Below are 25,312 nucleotides of genomic sequence, written 5' to 3'. Positions count from 1 at the left end.
CTGCATTTGGTTGGTCCTCCAAATTGTGTAAGGTGTGATAACTATTCTTGGACTTTATTCCTCGACCTCAAGGACAAGCGTCGTAATGTTTACTTATGTCATGGGGCTGTTTTGTACTCGTTTTTATCTCATGAGGAGTGTTGCGATAAACCTACTTCCACTATTGTTAAAGGCCAAGATGGGCATGCTATTGTGCATTCAATCTTCTATACAGATGCTGTTCAAGCTGCTGTGAAAATCCGCCTTGTGGACAGACTACATGGTGATGGTGATGGTGATGGTGTTGGTGGTTGTGCAATTTATGGTCATGTACGCGCTTACAGCAGCAAATTTGCTTCTGATCGTAAGTATCATAAACTGTTTTATAGATCAACTTTGTTCTACGCGTCACAAGAAAAGCCTAAGAAGTTGTTGGAGGGAGGTTATTTGTCACTGTCAAGAGATAAGGTGGTTGTGCCAGTAGATAGCCACCTTTGTCTGGATGTATGTTTGACAGTTGCGTTGACTGAAAATGTAGTGTTTAGTGGTATTCTTCAGATACCTTTAGAAGAATGTGGTTCAGTCATCAAGGAATGTGGATGAAGCCCTCGGAGTTTTAAAGGATTGGTAACAAGAGATACTTGGGTGTAGACTGTAGAGCAGCACGAGTCAGGAGAGGGTACATTGTGTATGCCTTCACAATACCAAAATTGTATTAGAGCAGCACTAGTCAGGGAGCATCATAATTTTTTCACAATTGTTTGTTAATTTAAATAATAAGCACTTTGATGCTCAAGTCACTTTAATCATTTTCCCTCGATCACTCTTCTTACCCCTTTTTTCTTATATTCTGATTACCTCTTCTACTAGTATAATACTAGGTTAAGTCCTGTGCCATGCACGATCATAATTAAATTTTATAACAGATAAATAATAAATAATGGTGTTAATTCAACGATAATTTATCCAAAAAAATTATTTGTAACAAAATAACTTGAATATTAATTAGTTTATACCAACACTAAATACGTAAAGGTTGTTGAATTGGATTGTATAAATAAATAAATATAGTAATAGAAACTTAGAAGCTATAAGGTTTTATATGAGAAAATTAAAATATTAGCTTAGGTTAGTACCCATACACGAACTCATATACATTTGTCCTTAAATTGTTGACACATTTTGATCGACATAATATGAAAATTTAGTTGAGTTCATTTTACTTTAGGATAATTAGTATTCAATAATCAACTTTTTAAATATATCTTTATTGAGTAGTAGGGGTTTTTATTTTTTAAATAATCACATAAATGTTTAGAATGACTAAATAATTTCCAATATATGCTGTGTACGAAGTATACTATAACAAACTTATTTTGTTCTTGTAAATGTTACGTATAATTTTAAAATTAATACAAAGTATGCTACCAAAATGATTTTTCTCTTTTAATTAAAATAAATTTTATTATCAAATGACAAAAGTTGGAGAAAAAAAATTGATATTGATAATATTATAATAATTTTGAAAAAGAATATATTAAAATAATGTTAGTATTTTTGTAAGTAAAAGTATCCTAGTATATTCTTTCAAAAAAAAAAAGTTTCCTAGTATATTTAATTGAATATAATTCGATAAAATATGTTGTCAAAATACTAAAAAGGAAAGGAAAACAAAGGCGGAAAATTTTTTAACCAGGAAATGACAAGTGTCATTTCTGGTTTCACCTTTAGTATAGGTTTATTGATGATTGATGATTGATGATTGATTGATTATATGGTTAAATAACTTGAATTCCAACGGACCAACAATATGTATAATTGTCAAAATTGAATGGACTGAACTGAGCTTCTAGGTTGATAAGCATCAACCTCAGCTGCAATTTCTTTGCGCCTTCTCTGTAAACATGTTGCCAGCTCCTATAGGAATATGAATATCCAATTAACAATTGGATTTTACTCCTATACGAATAACCACACAATTAAATATGGCCATGTATTATTAATTTTTTTTTTTAGTCTATCTTTGACTTACCATCAAAGCTTTTGAATCATGTATTCTTCATATTCGATTGTAAATATATAAACTACCCACTTTACTTTTTAAATTTTTGAGGGAACTACCCACTTTACTTAATATTACAAATATACACACTAATTTTTGTAACACATTATTGGAATGAATTTATATTATAATTGCACGTTTTATTTTTTAATTTCGTATTATCCCAACTCTTGAAAACTTCAATCTTAAAATTATAGGCATTTATTTATTTTTGAAAATAATATAGCCCTTCATAAGTTTACTGTTTTTTAACTGGCCATTTTATGAAATTACTCGGTTAGTGTTATAATGGTTACTCCATTATGGATATAGAGCTTACTTAGTTTATAATATAGGGTTATGTTTTCAGTGTTTTAGGGGGTACTTTGTTATTTCAAGGTTACTCAAAAAGTATTATAATGGTTTCCCTTTTCAATTAATACAAGTTACTCCATTTTTCTACCAGTAACCTTTCGATGTTGTAGCGCACAGAAAACACGCTAGCATAAGTTCCACAATTTTCCTTTAAATAAAAGTTCCTACATTGCATTTATTTTAATATCTTCACTTAAAAAGCGTTTTAATAATTTTTTTTCCTTTTATAAAAGGTACTACATACTAACTTCAATGATACAATTAATATTCTTATCAAACATGCCACAAATAAGTACACTCTCTAAAATGGGTATTGGGGCAACGCCCGGGGCACGTATTAGTAACTAATATATAAAGCTAGACTTTTAGCCAGACCACGAGATAGTGACATTTGATGTTTCTATTGTTCGCCAAGTGTCACACCATGCATGTAAGCGACAATTGGATATTAGTATGACACATAGGATTTAATTATTTATTTATTTATTCTTTTTTTTTTGTAGAAGAGGATAAACAATCCAGGCATCGCACGGGCACAAAACTAGTATTTTAATAAACCTGAACAACCCCATATTTTTTTTAAAAAAATATGACTTTATTAAAATAAAAAAATGTCAAGAATATCAAGATCAAATATTATATTCAAGATAATAAAAAATAATTAAATGTATAAAATTATAAGAAAGTATAATAAAAGATTATATTCAAGATAATAAAAAATAATTATATGTATAAAATTATAAGAAAGTATAATAAAAGATTATATATGTTAGTGTCTTTATATGGTATGATAATTGATAAATAATAAGCGTATAAAATATTTATTATGAGTATTATTTTAATCATAAAGCGACATGTGTCAAAGTATAGTTTGAGGGCTTGTTCACATTTACTTAATTTCAGTTTAATTCAGTTCAGCTCTAATCAGTTTAGTTCAGTTCAGTTCAGCTACTAATTTCTCTCTCTCATAAAATATTCATTTCAGCTCAGTTCAGTTCAGTTCAGCTCCAATCAGTTCAATTTAATTCAATTCAGTCCAGCTCAGTTCAGTTCAGTAAATGTGAATAGGCCCTAAGCGCCTTTGTTTTAGTATATACAAAGTAGATCGATTATTACTGACGGAATCAATTTAATCATAGGATCGCATAAATTTACAAAAATGTCACTATGCCATTGGACTGAGAGCCGGTGAAAACTCGAAGGTATATGTTTAATTAACCGGTAAAAAGAAGACATGACATGTACATTTCGATACCCACACAAAAATAACAAAACATAGACGCAACACGTAAACATTGCATCCCCTAACCTTGACCATCATCACCTCTCATCCTCCCTAGAAACCACCGCAAATGAACCAGAGCACCACCACCAATGCCCCTGCTTCTCTCTTCCACAACAACCACTGCATCTCTCTTCCTTAAACTCACCTCTCCACTCTCTCTCCTCCGCTTCTCAACCATGTCTTCCATCAATCTTCAATCCCACGCATTCGCCGGAAACCCCATTAAAGCCAAAACCCCCAAATCAAATGACCCTTTTTCCCCTAATTCAGCCCTTGAAGCTCTTAAATCTCATCTTTTAGGGAATACCCATGACGCCATTGCCCTTAATTTTAAGGTATTGCCCTTCAGAAAAGGGCGCCCTTTGGCGGGTTCTCAGGGTTCTTCCCCAAATTGGCATCTGGGTTGGCTTAGTTTGGGTGATTGTAAGGGTTTATTGGCTGATTCTTCGGTTAGATTTGAAGGAGATTCGTTGGTTTATCTGGGTTCGAAATCAGAGGAAGATTCTGTTTATTGGGCAATTGATGTTTCGGAAGATGATAACTTGGTGGATGAATTGGGGAAGAAGTATTTCTCTTTTGTTGAGCTTAGGACTTTAATGGTGGCTACTGATTGGTCTGATTCTCGTGCTATGGCTGATTTAGCTGTTGCTGGTCATGTATGTATTCTCTTTCTGCTTATATTACATTGATGATTATGCTTTCTTTGATGTTTCTGCTAGTTTAGTTAGATTATATTTGATTGTGCCTTTATGTTTCAAATTGATTGCCATCATTCAAAACTAGGTTACACTTTGAGATGATACTTGATGCCTATATTAATGACAAATAATTGGCTCGTTCCACTGTGATCATCTCGTGAGTTGTTTTATATGGGAATGATAATTGTCTTGTCTCGCTGTGATATTATTCAGAATTGTGATGTCGATTGCTAAGAGGGTTTATCTGAAAATGCGGTGCAAAATTGTGTTGGTGTTAGGTTTTGTTAGTTGGTGTAAGTGTGAGGATGTCTTATATTAAAGGGAATGATTGAATAGAGGTGAAAAGTAGTTAGAATTTCGAAGATCAGTATTTGTAGGTTCTGATAGCTTTGGCAAGAACAAAATAGCTTCTTCAGGTTATAGAATTAGCACATGAATTAGTAATGGGGTTGTAGTTGTTTAGATTTGACTCAATAATGAATGTGCAAATATGGATTCTTTAATGAGCTTGAAGATCTAGTCTTGGTGGTAGAATGGCAGACGTAGTTGAGCTTGAGCATCTTCTTATAAACAGAGATGGAAGAAATAAGTTTGATATGTGCCAGGAATGTTAATGATTGTTAAAGAAGTGGGGCTTAAAAATGTAAAATTTGCTTATGCGGGTACCATAGGTGGGTTTGGTTAACATGATTGTGGTGAATGGGACACAAAAATGACAGAGAAACATGAATGAAGCATTTGTATTGTTGACTTTGAATCTTGAAGTTAGATATGTATCTTGGTTTCTATTTTATGACATCTCATTTGGGAAGTATTAATTTCATGAGTATTATATGGGAAGATGTAATATGTATGTAGATTAAAACTGTCAGCTATTCAGTTTTTTTTTTTTTTTTTTGTTTTTTTTTTTAACGGGAAGCTATTCAGTTCTTTAACTTTCACATTTAAACAAGAAGTTGTAATTATGTAGACTTAAAGTAAATAGATATGCAAGGCTATCTTTCTCAACTCTGTTTTATTATGGGGTTTGAAACTTGGGATTGAATCTGTTATCTAAACATTCAATGACCAAGTTTGTTCCTTTCAAATGTGCTTGAGTTTCTATCGTAGTGGCAGTTATACAGCCTTGCTTTGCCAAAATAGTTGTCCAGTTACTTTGTGTGACTGCTGACGAATCTAATTCTTTAGCTTTTATACTACGTTCTACGTATTTGATATTGTTCCTCATTCTATTCAGTGCATAAGCTCAAAATCATTTATCCAGTACTGGCGAATTCAACGCTACAGTTCTAATCCGTTGTCTTGATTCTCTAGCTTCTTAGTTTGTTCTCTTGTTCAAATTCCGTCTAACTATGGTCTTGTATTTTCTGCATCTGGTGTTTGTTAGGCTAGAGCATTGCTTGAATGGCATGGAACATCGCGATTTTGCGGGCAGTGTGGAAGTAAAACAATTCCCAGGGAAGCTGGTAAAAGAGTGCAGTGCTCAAATGAACTGTGCAAAAAGAGGATATATCCTCGTGTTGATCCAGTATGTTGATGCCAGTCTCTCATTCATTATGCAATGCAGAAGCACTGTTTGAACAAATGGAATTAAATTCTTCCTGTTGTGTGTCCTGTTACCAGGTAGTCATTATGCTCGTGATCGACAAGGAAAATGACCGTGCACTTTTAAGCAGACAGTCGAGATTCGTACCTAGAATGTGGAGTTGTTTAGCTGGTTTTTTAGAGGTTAGTACTCTGCAGAAATATGATGACTCCATACCTCATTCGTGATACATTTGTGCCTCAAATGTGACATTATAAGAATCGTTTTCTTCTCCTCTCCTTTGTGCTTTCTGCTTCAGTTACTCTGTACCTAAAATATCTGTTATCCAATTACATTTGTCTTAGCCCGGAGAGAGTTTGGAAGAAGCAGTGAGAAGAGAAACATGGGAGGAAACTGGGATTGAAGTAGGAGAAGTTGTCTATCATAGTTCTCAGCCATGGCCTGGTAAGTTCATTTGGAGCTGATGTCTGAGTAAAAGTCATCTCCTATTTAACTATTTTTTTTTTTGTTGTCATACTGTAAGTCTGTAATGAATTAATGATCATAGCAGATAAATTTCTGCAATCAGTTTCTTGTCTCTGCTTAACAAACTTTAACTTTTGACCTTTTCCAGTTGGGCCAAGCAGCATGCCCTGCCAGTTGATGGTAGGCTTCTTTGCTTATGCGAGATCTCTTGAAATAACTGTGGATAAGGATGAATTGGAAGGTATGGTTTGCCACATTTTCTCCTATTATTGTATTATCTTTCTTTTGCCTTCCTCATTTGGACATGAAACTTAAAGTAGGATCTCAATACTTCCTTTATTACTTGACGACTTTTTAGACTACTTATGGGACCTCATTTTATTACTAATAAGTAAAAATAAATAAAACTATTATAATTGTTGTTGGGTTAATCTCAGTATAATTTTAATATATTGACTTTATATATATCTTTTTTTAAAAAATTAGTTATTAAGAGTCAAAGTTATTCGTTGGTAATCATGAAGTCATAACGATTTATGTATTGAGAAATAGAGGAAGTATTACTTAGGTAAGAACTTACAATTAACTGTTCTATACCTGATTAATGGATTGCGAATAGCCGAATATCAGCTTATATCTGATCTATTTTACGTCTCTAATGTATGTATGCGGTTGTTTAGATGCCCAGTGGCATAGCAGAGAAGATATCAAGAAAGCTCTTACATTTGCTGAATATGAGAAGGCACAAAAAACAGCTGCTGCCAAGGTAGAGCAGATTTGCAAGGGGGTCACGCAGAGTCAGAACCTCTCCTCGGACTTCAACACTGAAAGCGGAGAGCTTGCGTCCATGTTTATTCCGGGGCCTTTTGCAATCGCCCACCACCTCATATCTACTTGGGTCTTTCAAGGGGCACCAGTAAGCAGTTCTAACAGTGCACTTAAAGAGCCTAATAGTTCTCTTTCAAATCTGTAGCTGCTAACTTCTTTTCCTCTCCTAATTTATATTTATTTTGTAGCTTATTGTGATTATTCTTATTTCATCAGAAATAAATATTCTTTGCCTGTGATGTATATCTATAAAGATTTTTGCGTAATACCACTACCTTCATTCTTTTTTATTCTACTCACGTGACATCTTGTTGGAATCATTACAATGTGTAGGATCCAAATATCTGATTTTTCATACGCTTGTGCGTAATTAAAGATATTATGGGTCAAACATGTGTGTTGGAGACCAAGCAAAATGCAAGTGAGTAGAACAAAAAAGAACAAAGGGGAGTATGATCAAATAGTCCCCCGTCCCCCTTCCATAATCTCTTCTTCTGTTTGTCCCATGAGTCCATAACACCCCCATGAGCTCTCAATACCAGTCTGAGATCAGGTGGGTGCACTCCCACTGTGTGTCTTTCTCTCGCCTCAGTGATAGATTTCTAGTTACAGCAATTAAATACTGGTGGCAGACTTGAGCCAAATATACCTTGGCACATTGGTGTCCTTACTCTTGGGAACACGTTTGGGGTTATTGGGTCTCAGCACCTTGTGTGACCCTGAAAGTAATTGTGGACATTGTAGTGAAAAGTTCTTGTCATCAATAACTTACTACAGAGTACATGTTTCTTTCCGTCCTGCAACCCCCCCTATGCTCCCTCTTGTGCGAATATGCTTAGGTTTTACTTTGTTAACCTAGAAAACAGGGCATTGAACAAGTTGTATAATGGTAGGAAAATTAGTGTCTTTGGAACTCCAGTCAAGTCAGATGTTCTTCTGAAGTCTGAAGTATCTGTTTTTAGTGTTAGCAGTTGCAATTAGCTTTCTTTGAGAATATAGTGTGAGCATTATATTGAGATAGATGAAAAAAAATAAAGTATCGACGTTATTAATAGCCGGAAGGAGTATGTGCCTGGTTCAATTTCGTAAGTTCGAGTGCGGCTACATATAAGAAAAGGCTTTCTCTGAAAAGTCCTCATGGTGGGTTAGTAGAGTCATTTAAATTACCTAAATCTGGTCTGTTGTTGCAGCATCAAGTCCGTACCTTGTTGCTGCATAATCGAGGCTGTTACTGAAATATGTTACAAATTGACTAGGAAAGAAATTGTAATCATGTCTGATAGGAAAACAAATCACTCTCAATCCACGGACAAATGATTTAAACATCTATCAATCAGCTGCTAATAGCAGTCGTTATGGTAAACACAATGACTTATCAATCGAGGATTAGACAAAATTTACAGTGTACTGTGCAAGTCGATATTATAGTGATGGAATTTGTCACTAGAGCATTCCAATATCAATTTGGCTGGTGTCTCACATGCCCTCAACGATAAGAAACTGTCTCAATAATTCATACTAAAACAATTTACATCTTAGTTGAGTTATTTCTGCCGTTCACTGAACTGTCACATACCAATAAAACTTTGGACCCCCCAGTTCTGTCTCTATTCTAGGCATCTATCAAAACTTTTCCAGAAAATTTGACTAGGTATATACCAATTACCAATTTTTCTAGAAAAGTAGATAGTAACATAATGTCTACGGAGTTTTTTGTGTGCTAGGGGGAGATGATACCGTGGTTGTAATGACCGTACTGTAACTAACAATCTGTGCTTGGTGCTTGGCACTTGGCACTTGCCTAAACTGTAACTGGTGTATGTTTATTACATGACGGGGGTATTTACCAATCGTAGGGACTTATTAGGAGTCATTTTTGGAATCTTGAAGATTAAAAGAGCAGCAATTTTTGATTATTTGCTACTTATTAATTTATATAGAATTTTTGCTCATTACATCTATTCATTGGAGACTTGGAGTTTGTCCTTGTTCACTAGTAAAGTTTCCATTCTAACTTGGAGTTCATGTGGTCCAAGTAGCAATGCAAAAGTATAACTATGTACATCCGTGTCGCTGTGTGAGTGCATGTGTAATTTTCTTTCTTATGCTTCTCTTTTACTGCAGGGTTACTGCTTAATCTTTTAAGCCATGCCTTGTGGTATATCGTAACATAATTGCTCTTCTGACTATTTACTATCCCAAAACAGATTCAATAAAAATCATGAGTTTCTATCTACTGGTCTAATCTGTCTCGTTGATGGTTTGATACATAAAACCAAGCATTGAAGTTTGTAGGCCCTTGATAGTACAAACAGGCAATAATTCAGATTCCTGTACAACCTTCCAATGTCAATAAAACCCCCCAAAACTTTGGGAGAGTATAAACCTGTCTTAAGTGTTTTAATTTTTTATGTTATTTCATGGTTCTGTAAATACTCCTATCTTCAAATCTTGACTTTTCTTTTATTTTTCTGTGTTTTTAGTCTGTAGGAGAAATAATTCTGTTTTTTATTTGGCTACAGACAAAAAGCATTGTCATCAGTGATTGATATTTTATTTTATGTACTCCATATTAAGTATACCTGATGCTGTACTGGGACTTGGAGTAGGCATGGGACTGTCATTTGCTCCCCCGAGTTATCCTTTGAATGTAGTGAATGACGTAAATAAATATAAAAACAAACCTTGCATGATAAGATCACTTCCTCCATCTTCGGCTTCCCTGCAGTCCTCTTCTCTTCCTATAAAAACTGATCAAAACAAGAAAAATAAATCTGAACCTCAGAAATTCAACAGTTCCTCGAGTGCTTCTCCCTGTTACAGCCAAGAGAATACTGTTGGAATCGTAGGAGGTGTGTCGGTTCTTACTACATTGATCTTCCTTGAGAAGTTTGTGCTATGGAGCTCAAGAGATAAACACGACACTGTCCCTTTCATTGTCTGCAGTGATCCAACATCTCCTTCAAGCTGTGAGTACATTTCCAACACCAATGATGGTAGCATCCCTTCAGGATTAGACCAAGTTAGGATGGTTGAAAATCTGAGAGGTAAGAGGCTGTTCCTTGAAGAAGGGGGAGCACGATGCATAGTCATGCCTTGCCATCTTTCACATGCTTGGTATGGAGAAATATCACAAGGGAGTAAGCAGCCTTTTCTTCATATGGCTGCGTGTGTTGCTTGGGAACTCAAGGAAGTAAGATTTAGGCCTCTAGAAGCTGGAAGCGGTGTCAAAGTTGGAGTTATAGCAACTGATGCTATCTAATGGCAGGAGTCTACCAGGAAAAACTACAAGACCAGGTATAATCTTTTTTTTTTTTTATTTGGTATATCATTGTATTGATTTTATTTAGCACGACAAAAATCTTTATGTTTCTGCTGTTGAATTTCTCTCAAGTCAGATTTTGTAGTGGAGTTTTATTCTTCTGAGTCCTGAAACAAAACTTAGCCTCTTTTGTCTTCACATTCATCAGGCTTGTGCAAAAGATGGAAACGAAAATACTTGTCCATCTAAGACCAAGTTGAAAGAGATATATAGCTTAATATATCAGACTAGATTAAAGGTTTTAGCAAGTTTTCTGCTACTTCATGCAGAAAGTTGTCACAAAGTAGCAGGACATTCAGTTCAACTTACCGATATATTTTGTCTATCCAGTAGCCAGTGTAAGAAGACTTGTCAAACACCGTGTTTTTAGTTCAGTTTACCTAATCTATCAAGTTTGAAGTGTTTTTGTACCAACCTTCAATTGAGTTTTGATGTTTTCACAAAAATTTAATTGTGTTTCCGTAAGTCAGGTGCAATTTTTTGCTTTCTTGTTGTTTGAAGTCATTTTTCAAACTTTCTCATGGTTTTGAAGATTTAAAGCCAAGTTTCCTTTGATCAGCTTTCCTGATGGATCAAATTTTGACCGGTCTATGAGCTAGCTATGTACAACACCCTTAGACTTCTCCATTGACAGGAGCGTTGTGCTTTTGATTATGTTCTGAGTTTGGCATGAGTAGGATCCATTTATTTTGATAAACACGAAAATGAACCGTCTTGATATTTATGTCTACTATCTTGATTCTTGACCCTATTTGCAATCTACAATGTTGCTATTGACTTCTGAATTCTGACAACTGATGCAGGGGTTTGAGGTGGTGTTGCCAGATAAATCAACCATGGAGCATGCCATATACCCGGCTATAAACTCCTTGAAGCAGAAAGACATGAAGGGAGCGCTTAACCTGTTAAGAATTGCAATCCAGCTCCTTCTGGTGAAATCTGTGAATATTGTGATCCTTGCCTCCCATGAACTGCAATGTTTGTTACCACATGACGATCCCCTTGCTAAGAAATGCATTGATCCTATGGATGCTTTGGCAAGATCAGCTGTAAGATGGGCAAAAGCTGCAAGAGATACACGAGGAATTTAGATGATACGGAGTTCTTGGCTTGCTAATGATAATTAATCCTGTATATTAGTACATAGGTTTAGCCAACTACTGTGGGATTCTGTGCAGTGTGCACCAAAAAATCGCTACTGTGGGATTCTCCTTAGCTCACTTGATGATGTTGCCTTACTTTTGGACATAAGTACCAAGTTTAGAAATTTAACTTTGAGTTGTATTTTATTTTTAGCTATGTATACTTCCGCTATAACTGAGGATGGAGATTTTCTCATCGTTTTTCTTCTCTCATAGGCCTAATGTATGATTCTAGTTTATGTTTGTAAGGGGCCTTAAAGTGATTGCTTATTAACATTCAATTGTTTTAATATTCAATATTTCATTCATTACCCGACGGGCCCGTAATATTTACATAGAAGATCACAAGTTCACAATCTTCTTGTTTTCAACTTTGTCCTTAGTATTGTAATTTGGAACCCTTGTGAATTGAACAATGTGTAACATAATCAAAATTATCCACAAACTCTTTTAATGTTTTGATCATCGCTAGATTCACCATACTCTTTAAAAAGCTAATAGATCAATCGAATAACAAATAATAGATGTTCTCATATTCTCGTATGTACATTTAGTAGTTGTAATTCATCTTTCGTAAACTCTCTACCATTTTTGAAACCTGATGTGTTCGGGTTGACTCTTAAAAGAAGAAGATTCTAAAAAAAAAAAAAATTCCTTTTACACCTTCCACGTAACACTCTCACTCTCACTCTCCTTATTGGAATAGTAGATTCTTTTCTTCTTCCTTCTCGACTTTGTCGTCTTCTCCAAATTTGAGCTTTAAAACCCTTGTCTTTCTTTTTTCTGTGAATTTGTGATCTGAGAAAATGACATTGTTCTTCAGAAGATTAGCAAAAGCAGCTCCAGTTGCATTATCCAATGCATTTAAGGGCTCTCAAAACTCCACTTCTTACACCTCTCGTACGCCTTTTGGAGTGATTGCCGCTTCAATTTCTGGAGGAATCTCACTTTATTACCTCACTTCTTCCCCAAATTTGGTAACTTTTTGGCTTAATTTCATCTGGGTTTTCCTTCGATTTCTCATTACTATGATGTAATGCTCTTAATTTTTGTTGATTTTCTTTTTGGTATTTACTGTGTTTTTGTTTAATTGAATGAGTGAGGTTTTTAATCCTTGATAATTGGTTTTGAATGATATTTTTGTGATTATTATCATTGAATGTCGAAATGGATTAATGGGTCAATAATATTTTTGGTAGGTATGATGTTCTTTAAATTGGTTATTGGTATCATTGTTGTTTGCAATTGCAGCTTCTTTGAATTTGATATTGTTGATTAATAAGATTTTTAATTTTTGTTTTTCTGTGATAATGGTATGAATGTATGATATGTTGAAGGGTTTATATATTAGTATTCATTGATACTTAATTGATTAGTGATGATGGAACTGTTATCTATGGTGTGTTAGGTTCCAATTTGGATTTTGGATGATTTGTGGGGAGCATCTGGGTGTATTTTGTTGATGGATGTCGAAATGGGTTGTGGCTCGATGATTTTGGATTAATTTGAGGGATTTGTGGAGTGAATCTTATAAGTAGTAGATAATCAGATACTGAATTTCGAGTATCCATGCTTATGTTGTTGTCTAACCCCTTTGATTGGGACCGTACTTGGATGATTCTCCACGACCAATTTTGCTAGCCTTTCATTTCTTTGGTTGTATTTAGGGCTTTTGATGTGAACCTTTTTGTTCATCATGTCAAATTCTGTGGTGTGTATGATCGAATAGGTTACTTATTTCATTTTGCACATCCAGTATGCTAGTTTTGAGAAACCAATACAAATAAGATTTGAATTTTTTCTTTTTTCTTTTTTATGTTTTGTGGCCAAGTCACAAATTAGATTTTACGGCTCTACCATTATGTCTCTGCAGGCTCATCTAGATTTAACCAATGAAGAAACACAGAAGAAAGTGGGTGAGTTTTCTTTTTACCATTGCTTAATTGGTGTGATTCTCAGCCTCTGCTACTCTATGAATTGATTTGCTCTTCATGTAATCATGTTAGATCGTTGATTGTTTACGGTGAAAGAATGTACAAATTACTCAACAAGTTTTTATATACTCAACTTAGTAACTTAGATGGCTATGAATTCATTTGGTATTTCTTTCCACCTCCCCTTCCTATTATTCACTGTTTTCATATAAGGTTTTAACCTTGCCAAGTTCAACTCTTTTATCTGCCCCACTGCCTACTCCTTCTGACAAAGAGAGGAGAACATTGAAAGGATTTTTTTTTTTTTTTGAATTTTTGAAAAGGTGGAAAGGATGTTTTTAATTTATCATATATAGAGGCAAGCAAGTGTTCAGTACCGTCGCTCTGATGTTGGCTTACATGATAAGTCTCAAAGTTTTTTATTTTTGTTACTTCTGTACCAACCTTAATTGATCAATGAATCAATCAATCAAAGCCTTAATCCCATAACCCAACCTTAATTGATGGTTTTTTTATTTATTTATTTTTTTAACAATGATTGTTCTCCTAGCTGTATATTTCTTTGACTGAAAACTTGTGTATTTTCCAGCGCTGAATCCAGATAAGTGGCTTGAGTTCAAACTGCAGGAGAGTGCAACTGTCAGCCATAATACTAAGCTCTACAGGTTATACTCCTGTTTAATGCGTGTTAAAGTTTCTTTTGCTTTTGATTCTTTTGATTTATTAAAAGTGTTGAATAATTTCTTGTAATGAGGCTGCTGTATCATTTTCTTCTGAATCTTTCAAAGATGTGACTTTGACACATTAATGGTGCTTGAGAACTAATATTAGAGGAACATTCCTATGGCCTTTTAACATCTGATACAGTTGTGAAGTCATATAATTGGTGTTCTGAAATTGTAGGTTCTCATTTGATCCTGAAGCCGAGTTAGGTCTTCACATTGCTTCTTGCCTCCTCACAAGGTACATTTTCTATTCCTAAATGTATGATCTACTAAATGACCTGTAGTGCCTCCAGGTTGTAGCATTTTAGAATGAGTTTTTTCTTGCCTTGTGATGCCTTTTAATTCTTTGCAAGCATATTCTTAACAATCATGCTTCTTTGTGTAGAGCTCCCACAGGGAAAAATGATGAAGGGAAAACAAAATATGTCGTTCGACCGTAAGTTTCTTCTTGAGCAAAACATGATTCTTATGATTTCTTCTTCCATTATCTCTTCTGCTTTTGTGTCTAATAGAAATATATTGTCTAGTATGACATAGATGAATCATAATTCAGAAACTGCTTTATTAATTTGTTTGTCTTGCTATACATCCAACTACAGCTTGCACTTGCATTCTGTGTATCCATTGACATGTACTTGGACTTAATTAGTCTCTTTTTGTAAATATATGTATCCTCACTTATAGAAATATGTAAAACTTGAACTTTGTAGCACCACTAGTTTTCTTTCTTTGTCTCGGTAATAATTCAAAGGATAATAACACATTCCAACACTTCTATTGTAAATCTTCATCCGCTTGTTTGGGTCATAAACACCAAATTGTCATGCAGGTTGAGCATCTTAAATCTAAGATTAAAATTAGGATTGCTATCTTCTCTACTGTAATCTTGTTGTGATAGTTTTTGCTTACTGGAACAAATTTTAGAAATTGAGATGTGGAAGCCTTTTTCCGTTAGAGAGTTCTCAAAGTTGGTGTCTTTAGTTTTAAGTAGTGAACAGAGATTGGAAGGAGGCTTCATCTACAACTCTGGTACTATTATAATGTATAATCAATTGCAGCATGTTAGCACACTTTTCACATTGTTGCACTACTGTAACGTTAAGGCCCTTCTTTGCAAGAAGCTCTGGAAAGTTTTGCCCGTTACAGATTCTCTATAATAGTATGATCCCATAGTGTGGTAGTGTTACATGCATAACTTTGCTCGACTTTCTTTTCCACTGAGGGAATTCCTCTGTTGGGTACATGTTTAGTAGTATAATTGTTTGGTAGCATCACCTGGAAATTGCAGATATCCTGTGCTTCTGTCTTTTCAGGTTCATATTTTGGTTTAATACATGAAAACTAGATCTGAATTCCTGCCCATGACAAATCTAGTTTTTCTATGTTAGAGGTTTTTTAAACATGGCTATTAAACCAATGATCAGTGAAAACATGTCATTCGATGGAATGTCGTATTTCTCTGTCTTACTTGAAGAATTTTGAATGGATGGTTTTTTTTTTTTTTTTTTTTTTTGGTCTGTGACTTTGTATTCCTGATTTTATGCAAATCGTTTTCAGGTACACTCCCATTTCTGATCCTGATTCCAAAGGGTACTTTGATTTAATGATCAAGGTCCGTCAACTTTTATTGTAGACTTATTTCCTCATTTTTATTATTTAGTTGTTAGCTAACCACTCTGTTTGTTCAAAAAAAGATATATCCAGAAGGTAAAATGAGTCAGCATTTTGCAAAACTCAAACCTGGTGATGTTGTAGAAGTCAAAGGGTAAGCTGCTCCACCATTTTATTTTAGTGTTGTTTAGGATTTCAGTGCAGTTATTGATCAAGTTGCTTATTTGAATTCTTGTGCAGACCCATTGAGAAGCTCAGGTATACTCCCAACATGAAGAAACACATCGGCATGGTAAGAAACACATCGGCTTGAAATTTGATATCTTTCTTGCTAAGTGTATTTGAGTATTTGTTAGATCTGACAAATAAGAATAATATTACTTAATACTTAACTTTGGCATTATCGTGGTGGTGGTAGCTTTGCCCTTTGCCTATGGCATCGTCTGAATGTTGAACCAATGGGAAACTTGATTTGTATATAATTGATGATTTGCCTGAGTACTAACTCTTAAAAGTTTGGGAGGTGGTCCATGTTGTGAAGATATCCTCATTTTTTACATCTTCAGTCAGTACTACCATGAATCAATCGAGACCCGGGTTTTCACTAGCGTCGGTGGGTCATGGTTGCTGTGAACTCTCCAGTATTGAGCCTCTGGTCCTTCTTGCCTTCAATTTATAATACTTATACTGAAAGTCTTAAATGAATTGGCCAGCGCTGGAAGGGGGGGCTTATATATTTATGCAAGATCATGTGTTTGGTCAGTGTCATTGTTTCCTTGGAAAATTCTATCTAATTACCTACACCGCCTGCCGATAGAGGACTCAGGAGTTTGCCTTTTATGTACATGTTGTAAACTATACTCTTTGCTTATAAGTCTATTTCTGTGGGTTGATGTTTTGTGTACTCCCAATTGGCAACAGATTGCTGGTGGGACTGGTGTCACTCCAATGCTTCAAGTAGTTGAGGCTATTCTGAAGAATCCAGATGATAAAACTCAGGTTAGCTACCCTTTTGCTTTGGTACCATGTATAAAATCTATTTTAGCATTCCTTTGTATGGGCCATTACTTGGAAAAAGGGCTAATATTTTCATAATATTGTCAAAAAAAAAAAAAACATTGATCCAACATCAATTTTATTATGAATCTGGCTTTTCATAGTTATTAGCTATCAATTGATCTTACAGGTATCACTGGTCTATGCAAATGTCTCTCCTGATGATATTTTACTGAAGCAAAAGCTTGACATACTCGCCACTAGCCACCCTAATTTTAAGGTACTTTTGTTTGATTACTGATCAAATTCTGTCATCCAATTTGACAAATTGGGATGCTGAAGGTTTCAATGAAAAAAATATTTAGGTATTCTACACTGTTGACAATCCATCAAAAGACTGGAGAGGCGGGGTAGGCTATGTCTCAAAGGATGTTGTCACAAAAGGCTTACCTGGTCCTGGGGATGATACTCTCATCATGGTAAGATAAAGATGCTCTTTCAACTATTAGTCATTGGTGTGTGAATTTCTGTCTACAGCAGGTGAATTGAAAACTTTATTCCTTTCTCTCTTAACGTTTGTAAACTTTTGTCTGTTCTTTTAATCCAGGTATGTGGTCCTCCTGGTATGATGCAAAGTATATCTGGTGACAAGGCTAAAGATTACTCACAAGGAGAGGTATGGAGTATCAAAAACACTTCTGTTACTACATTAATTGTCTAAACATTTACAGAACCTAAACTACAGTCTTAGACTCTTAGATTTCTACTCTCTCCGTCCTTAACTAATAGGGCGCATTTTTAGTGTTAATAAGTTTTAAAATACACCATAACTATCTACAAGTATCATTTATTGAGGTTTTACTTTGAGAGTTTGTGATGACCTAGTATAGATTTGTGCCCTATTATTTTGGGGGCGGAATGAGTGCTTGAGCTGCCTTTAGTCTTGCTGCATGATGTTGCTAATTTTCTACGATAACCAACATCAGTAATCCTATTTGGTGTCTACTTAATTCATCATTATTGATTCATAGCAACGGTTTCCTGTTTTGCAGGTAAGTGGAATACTCAAGGAACTTGGATATACAAAAGAAATGGTCTACAAATTTTGAGGGATCCTGCAAAATTTACAGAAATAGAAAAAGAATTTGGATAACATAGTAGCATCTTGTAGCTTGTAGGGCACAAGTGTGTTAGAAATAATGCATGAAGGTGCTCTGCTTTTATGGGCTTCATCCCTTGGAGAAATGGACAATTGCTTTTTCTCCGCATTCACCAAACCGAAGAAACATTTGTAGAATTGTAGGGCATTTTTAAAGCTCTATTGTTGAAAAGAAATGAGTATTGTTGGCTCATTTTGTAGGTTTTCTTATATTTATATTGAATGTGATAATCCACAAATGAATTGGGGATTTATTTCATAAAATTGCACAAGATACTACCCCTTCTTTGAGTTTTAAATTGATAATGAATTAAATGTGCTTTGGGATAGTTTTCATTTGCTCTTTGGCATTTTATTTGATGCTGATAAACTAATTCCGGCAATTAATATTTTTTGGATTAAGGGTTCTAATATTGTACACTTCTAATGGCATACATGGCTTGATGGCTAATATGTACAGATACCTTGGTTCCTTACAAGATCACCCCTCCTAAATAGAAGCTACAACCTATTTATAAAATCACAAGATATACCATACTTCTATGGCGGGCCTCATTGATGAATTGATGATCCTGCGTTACATAACATGATCTTCAACAATATAAGAAAAACATTAAAAGAGTAAAATGAAGATCTTAATAGTGGTGGTTATTATCAAACAAACATTTAAACAAAGCATAAATTAGAACAAAAAATCAATTCAATTTACTTTTCAAAACCAATTGTTAATTTTCTAGAAGCAAATACTCTTAAATAAAGAAGTATATAATACCCACAACTACTACTCGTACTTATAAACTCTCTTGACCGGAAGGGTGGTGTCAATACTCGTATTGTCAAAACTAGGAGTGTAACCAAGAAATTCCAAATGACATTTTCAAGAAGACATTTACATCTAACAATTCACCGTAAAAAGTCAATAATAATTTATATTAGTAAAAATAATTTAATCTCAAAGTAAAAAAAAAAAAAAAATGTATAATAAATCTAATTTTTTTTTTAAATTAAATTTATTCATAAATACAAGTCATACGACATTTATAATAAAAAGAAAAAAAAAATTGACGTAACTCCCTACGGCCCTACCACCACCTCCTCCTCCTCCTCACTCTCGGTTCTCCATTAAAGCGCACTCCATTGAAGCAATTTACTAGGTAATTTGTTGTTTCTTTTTGTAATCTTCATGTCAATTTCACAATTTAGGGTTTTCTTTAATTTAACTGTCAGTGTAGTAAAGTTTAGGGTTCGAACAATTGAACTATTGGTTGCAATATAACCCGCGATTATGTTGTTAGAAAAGAAAATTATGAGCCTAATTTAATAATTGAATCAATTATGCCTTTCTTCCCTAAAATCATGCGATTTTTGAGGTATTGTTTTATTGAAACATTTTTTTTTTTTTTTTTTTTGGTGAAAAGTGCTTTAATTGAACCTAAATTTGTGTTCTTTTCTGTATTGTATCTCTTCTGAGTTTTAATATTTTTTTATTGGGGTGGATGTAGCCCACATAATCCATATTTATATATTTTAATTAATTAAGTTAATCTGCTTTATATTGATTGATACGATAGTAGTGATAACAGGTTGAGATGGATAATGTTGAGTTCGTAAAAGATGGAATTGGTTGTTCGGGAGACTCTGTAAGGCAATTAGCTGAATTGTTTTCGGTGAGGATTAAACATAACGAACTAGAGAAATTTTTAATCGGCCAATCCGTGCTAGATCAATTTTTTACTCTTGCTTTTGATCTCAAAGATGAATATGATAATACAATTAAGGCCAAATTTGTTGCAAAATTAGTAACGGGAAAAAATGGCAATTTTAAAAAATTGGGTGTTGATCGTATGTTTGGTAGTATGGGTTGTGCAACCATATATTACACTTTTAACCAAGCAGCAGATATTTATGCTGTAACGGATTCTGTTCTTATGAAACACGGCATTGATTCTGCTAGCTCTGAAGATGACAGTTGGGTTTCCGGAACCATTGTTTTTAAGTATGGAAAGCCGTTTGATAATCGGTCTCGTTCTTTTGCAACCCAAGACTTGGAGGACGATTGTCTTGATATTGTGCTATTTAATACGACAAAGCGTATGCCATTGATAGTGGATGAGACGGGTTCTTGTTACAAGTTTCCTCTTCTTAGATCACACCTGGTTGTGCCAAATAGCTACTCTTTAATCTTCAAATTCGACTTGGTTTATTCTGATAAAGGCACGGTCGAACGTATTCAATTTGAATAATTCATTCCAAACTTTATTGATAGGTATTGGATGAAACTTTCTGACAAGGAAGGAGATGACATGCTTATCAAGTTGAGCCTTAAAACTACTTACTGTGTTGTATAATTATTGGTTATCTGACCTTAAGTTTAAGACTCGGTTATTAAAATTCCAAGTATGATTTACTTGCCTTTTGCGTTATATTTGTTTTAATGTACTGTATAATTCAATGTCAATTAATCTGCAGCAGTACAACATCTTCAATCTAATTTCAATGAATCGGCAACAACATATTTCATTCAACTCTGCAATATAAACACAATCAAGCAGTTGAGAATAGGAGAAAAATAAATATTCAAAGTGTTTATAATTATGTTGTACCTTAGTTGTTGTGGATGAGGTTCCAGCAGCTTGTGCTCTAGAGGATGCATTGATTATTTTTAGGTGAAAGGGTGGCAAGGTTGGAAAATGAGACCTAGTAGTTTCGTTGTTCATGTATACTTTACACAAAGTGGTGAGGAAAATAGAGTTATAATCGAGGTGATCGGGATCAGAGAGTGGGAGTTTCGTTGTTCATGTGTGTGAGACTATTCATTAGGTTTACTAAGTGCTGTCAACCTATATGTAAGTAGTAAAGCAACACATTACACATAAAACAACAATCATAAGTCAAATGGAACCTTGGTTCATCACAAGGTCACCCAATCTACAACTTATATGTAAAATCACAAGATATACCATACCATTAGAGCCTCTAAGATGATCAGGGCGGACCTACTGGACCATGTATCCTTCCAAACTGATTTAGACTCCTAGTGCAAGCCTTTTTTTTTTTTTTTTTTTTTTTTTTTTGCCGTTATTGTAAGCCTTGTTACATAACATGGTTTTCGGCAATGTAAGCAACAATTAAATTAAACAACAATTTTAAGATTGGTTGTTATTATCAAACGAAACAGCCAAACAAAGCATAAAACTAGAACCAAGAACGAAGAATCAACTCAATTTAATTTTCAAAACAAATCGTTGTTAATTTTCAAAAACCTAATATTCAGCTCGTAAATAAAGAACCATATTATCACCAAAACCAGGACTCGTACTCATAAACTATTGACCGGAAGGCAGTGACAATGCTCGGATTGGCAAAACTAAGATTGACACCTAGAAATTCCGAATAGTCTTTTTTAAGACGGCATTTAACAATTCACTTTGTAAAGTATTTTAAAGTCAGTAATAGCGGTGCAAATATAAACCTAACATTGTTAATTGTAGTCATTTTAAAAACTTGTTACTACGGAATACGGATTACTAGTAAAGCCCAAAGCCCCAAACCCAAATTTGATTTTGATAAACAATAAAAACCTCCACATTTCTCTCTTTTTCTGCGCAAATGCCTTGAATTATTTGTTTCGATCAAATTCCATGAAATTCATCTCTTTCTCCATTCTCACTCCTCACTAACCACGCCAAATTAGCCTCATCGAAGACAGAGAAAATCAAGAAAAAACTTGAATCTACAACAATGGAGGACGAATTGTTGAAGCGTAACACTGACTGTGTCTATTTCTTGGCCTCTCCTTTCACATGCAAGAAGGTTCATTTTTTTCATATTATTTAGACTGAAGAGCAGCACGAGTCAGAGAGGGTACCCTGTGCCTGCCTTCACAATATCAAAATTGTATTATGAAGATGTGGTTCACCCTGTTGTAACTTAAGCTATCTAACTATGCGTTTGTTAATTTTAACAATTAGCGCTTTGATGCTCAGTTTATTGTTCCTGTATGTAATATAAATACTTCGTATTGTTTATGTTATAATATAAGTACTTCGTATTATTTATGTTGTAATACAAGTATTCCATACTTGTTTATCTAGAACCCCTTACCGTTTTCACTAAGATTTCAGCTGATATACTGCCTCTAGTTATTCTTTTGATGTACTACATATACTTCGTATAATAGTAGGCTGTTTCAGTACTCTTGATAGTTTTATGCAACATAATGGTGCAATACTGTTCCAGATGAGCTCCGGTTCCGTTAATCCTTGGGGTCGGTAAAGGTTTACCGTCCAATTCAGCTCCTGCGCAGTCAACACAAATTAACTAATCCGAGAATAACCGCTCCGATGCTAAAGTTAGTAAGTTGATGAGAAGAATAAATGAGAATATAAGAAAGTATTTCTAGAGAGAGAAAGATAAAGGTGTAGAGAGAGAGAGATTGTACCTTATAATAAAAATGTGCTTGGGTACTTATAGGAAGGTAACCAAGCTGGTGCCACCTATCGGCATAGGTGGCAGACTGACCTTATAGGCAACATGTGCCTACGTGGCTTGAAGTAGCTCTCCACGTGGCCAGGAAAAGGCCGACATGGATGTTAAGCCGGTATGTTAACGAAGACCCGATTTACAATAAAAATGTTTATGTGCAGCTAATTATTGACGGTGTCGGCCCTATCCCGTACAACTAGCCCCCCAAGTGAGGGCGTCTGTAAAACAGATGGGCTCACTTTTAGAAAAACCTGAATGTGGAGTTACATCCGAGAGGTAGTCAAGATTAAAAAATCTCCGATTTGCCCCCAAAGTGAGCGAAGTACCGATAGTACTTTGCTCAATTGAAAAAACATGGGGTCGAGATTAAAAAATCTCTGATTTGCCGCCAAAGTGAGCGAAGTGCTGATAGTCTTTGCTCAATTGAAAAAACATGGGGTCGAGATTAAAAAATCTCCGATTTGCCCCCAAAGTGAGCGAAGTACCGATAGTACTTTGCTCAATTGAAAAAACATGGGGTCGAGATTAAAAAATCTCCGATTTTCCCCCAAAGTGAGCGAAGTACCGATAGTACTTTGCTCAATTGAAAAAACATGGGGTCGAGAATTAAAAATCTCCGAGTTGCCCCCAAAGTGAGTGAAGTACCGATAGTACTTTGCTTAATTGAAAAAATATGGTATACACGGGTAGGGATCTGGGCGGGAAAAGTTAAAAAGTAGTGGGAGACGTGTCGTTCATCGAATATGAGATGCTCAAAAGGCGGTTTCTCCTACTGTCGGATTGCATGCACGAACTGTCAAATCAATCGACACTATTCATTGAGGTATAAATACCTCGAAAATGAGCGAATTCATCATTTTTTAAATCAGTTTTAAAAAAAATTCACCAAGACTCTCTAAAATTCTTCTTGTGGCGATTTCCGTTCTGCGTCGAAGAATCTTCGTAAACCAAAGTTTGAGGGAACAATTCCTGCCTTCTGTCGATTTCGGACTTACTTCTTCTAGAGTTACCAAGCGAAACGCTCAGTCTGCAAGAGGTAAAAAACCCTAACCTTTTGAATTTTACCTTCTTTTTCATTTATTTGTTGTAAAAAAGTGTCAGTTGGTGTTTGTCGTTTGCGGTGGGCTTGTTATTATATTTGTTCATGAAGTGTATGCCTGAATCATTAAAAAACTCGACTGCGGGTAAGGCCAGTGAGGCTGACTTGTTTACACCCTTGTGTTCAGCTGTCGAAAAGAGGTCCTTCTCTCGTATTTTAGAAGACGTTGAAATTATTAACTTTGAGTCTATAAGCATTTGCGACCAGAAAAACTCTGAAATAACCGTCTACAAGTACGGTTCTAATATCAGCAAAATAGGTCGGAAAACAACTGCAATGCCGAGAACATAACGGGCAAGCTACCGGCCTGAAGAGGCTGAACCTTCTAAGCCGCCGCCCGGCAAAGAGACGATAGAAGAAGAAGCATCCGATATCAGGGATGAGGATATTCAATCCGTTGAGAAATTTCTGGAAGAATCTGAGGAAGAAGAAGAAACTAGTGTCGGCAATGCCCCGGAAGAAGGTGGGAGTGCTAACAACGAAGATGAAGGTGATGACGAGGAGGAAGATGATGACGAAGATGAAACTGAAAGCCTCAGGGTTGTAAGATTTAATCATGGGAACAATACTGCTAGCGGTGTAATAGAGGAAGAGAATTTGGACGAGGGATATGACTCGGAAGTAGATGATTCGAAATACAGAGAGCCTCTAAGACTGAGAGAGGACTTTAAAGTTGTGGATACCGTTATAGATCCAGAGTGGCGTCAAACCGCTATTGATAAGGAATATTGCTGTATCGGACAATATTTTTTCAACCTGCCACCAGGTTATGATCTCAAGTTGCCTGAAAAAGAGCAGACAACTCTCGATTGTCTTGACGGCCATATAGTCGTGTATGCCAAGCATTTCGAGTTTGGGCTGAGGTTTCCATTACATCCGTTTGTGGAGAAAATGCTCAGGGCCTGGAACGTATGTGTTGCTTAATTAACTCCTACAGCTATTCGCAACATTATATCTCTTATCTGGGTGATGATCTTCATGGATTTTCCCCTTACTCTTAATCTGTTCCGTAAGTTACATTGGATCAAAAAAGACAGCCAATCACCTGGATTCTGGTCATTATTCATAGCTCCCGGCAAATGTACAGTGTGGCCGAAATTAACAAGCTGTAAAAAATGGATGAACCAGTTTTATTTTCTAAGTGTTCTTGACGACTATAGGGTTTGTAGGGTTTTCTACCCTCCCATAGCATGTTTGACACAATAAAAAGTAGGAAGTTAGGTAGACTGGAAGAGTATGCATTTAACTTCTTTAACTGTAGATATGTAAGGGCCGGTAAGAAAAACAAGGTTGTACTGGGGGTGTGGCTGCCCAACTGTAATTATATCCTAGGCAATGCCCTTCTGTCTCATGTCGGTCTCTGCTGGACTAACGAATTTGGTACGCCCCTTTTAATGCCGGCTTTTGTTCTCCTGTCTTTCCTTTCTTCTTCTATTATTGTTATGTACACATTTTTTTTTAATTAATAAAAAATCTTCTAAGATATTCATATATATATTCAGCTATTTTAAAATAGCTGCCTGCTGCATTTTTTCTCATGATGTTTTCGCTTGTATTTTTCCATCGTTGCTATCGGCAATTATTTCTTTCACTTGGTAAATTACAATTTTTTATTTTACTGC

The 25,312-nt window shown here is 35.2% G+C and overlaps 2 protein-coding genes and 1 pseudogene across 3 annotated transcripts; all 3 read left to right on the top strand.

The window, feature by feature from the left end:
- Nucleotides 1-3,646: 3,646 nt before the first annotated feature.
- Nucleotides 3,647-7,451, top strand: LOC145578520 (nudix hydrolase 19, chloroplastic-like). Its single transcript, XM_081635828.1, has 6 exons — nucleotides 3,647-4,336; nucleotides 5,766-5,906; nucleotides 6,002-6,106; nucleotides 6,269-6,368; nucleotides 6,538-6,630; nucleotides 7,070-7,451. The coding sequence occupies exons 1-6, from the start codon at nucleotides 3,770-3,772 to the stop codon at nucleotides 7,360-7,362; spliced, it is 1,299 nt and encodes a 432-aa protein (XP_081491954.1). The 5' UTR covers nucleotides 3,647-3,769; the 3' UTR covers nucleotides 7,363-7,451.
- Nucleotides 7,452-9,608: 2,157 nt separating this feature from the next.
- LOC145578518 (uncharacterized) lies at nucleotides 9,609-11,922 on the top strand (annotated as a pseudogene). Its single transcript, XR_014098878.1, has 2 exons — nucleotides 9,609-10,514; nucleotides 11,343-11,922. The product of XR_014098878.1 is annotated as an uncharacterized LOC145578518 (transcript).
- A 530-nt stretch (nucleotides 11,923-12,452) lies between these two features.
- LOC145579821 (NADH-cytochrome b5 reductase-like protein) lies at nucleotides 12,453-18,440 on the top strand. The gene is made up of 13 exons (XM_081637082.1): nucleotides 12,453-12,658; nucleotides 13,555-13,597; nucleotides 14,205-14,280; nucleotides 14,519-14,578; nucleotides 14,726-14,776; nucleotides 15,898-15,952; nucleotides 16,035-16,105; nucleotides 16,192-16,243; nucleotides 16,873-16,950; nucleotides 17,138-17,227; nucleotides 17,313-17,426; nucleotides 17,555-17,623; nucleotides 18,000-18,440. The coding sequence occupies exons 1-13, from the start codon at nucleotides 12,488-12,490 to the stop codon at nucleotides 18,054-18,056; spliced, it is 987 nt and encodes a 328-aa protein (XP_081493208.1). The 5' UTR covers nucleotides 12,453-12,487; the 3' UTR covers nucleotides 18,057-18,440.
- Nucleotides 18,441-25,312: the final 6,872 nt, after the last annotated feature.

The sequence above is a fragment of the Chenopodium album genome, chromosome 14 (genome assembly GCF_948465745.1).
Source record: "Chenopodium album chromosome 14, dcCheAlbu1.1, whole genome shotgun sequence".
Taxonomy (NCBI): domain Eukaryota; kingdom Viridiplantae; phylum Streptophyta; class Magnoliopsida; order Caryophyllales; family Amaranthaceae; genus Chenopodium; species Chenopodium album.
Note: the sequence above shows the minus strand (reverse complement) of the source record. Positions and strands in the feature narration are given on the sequence as shown.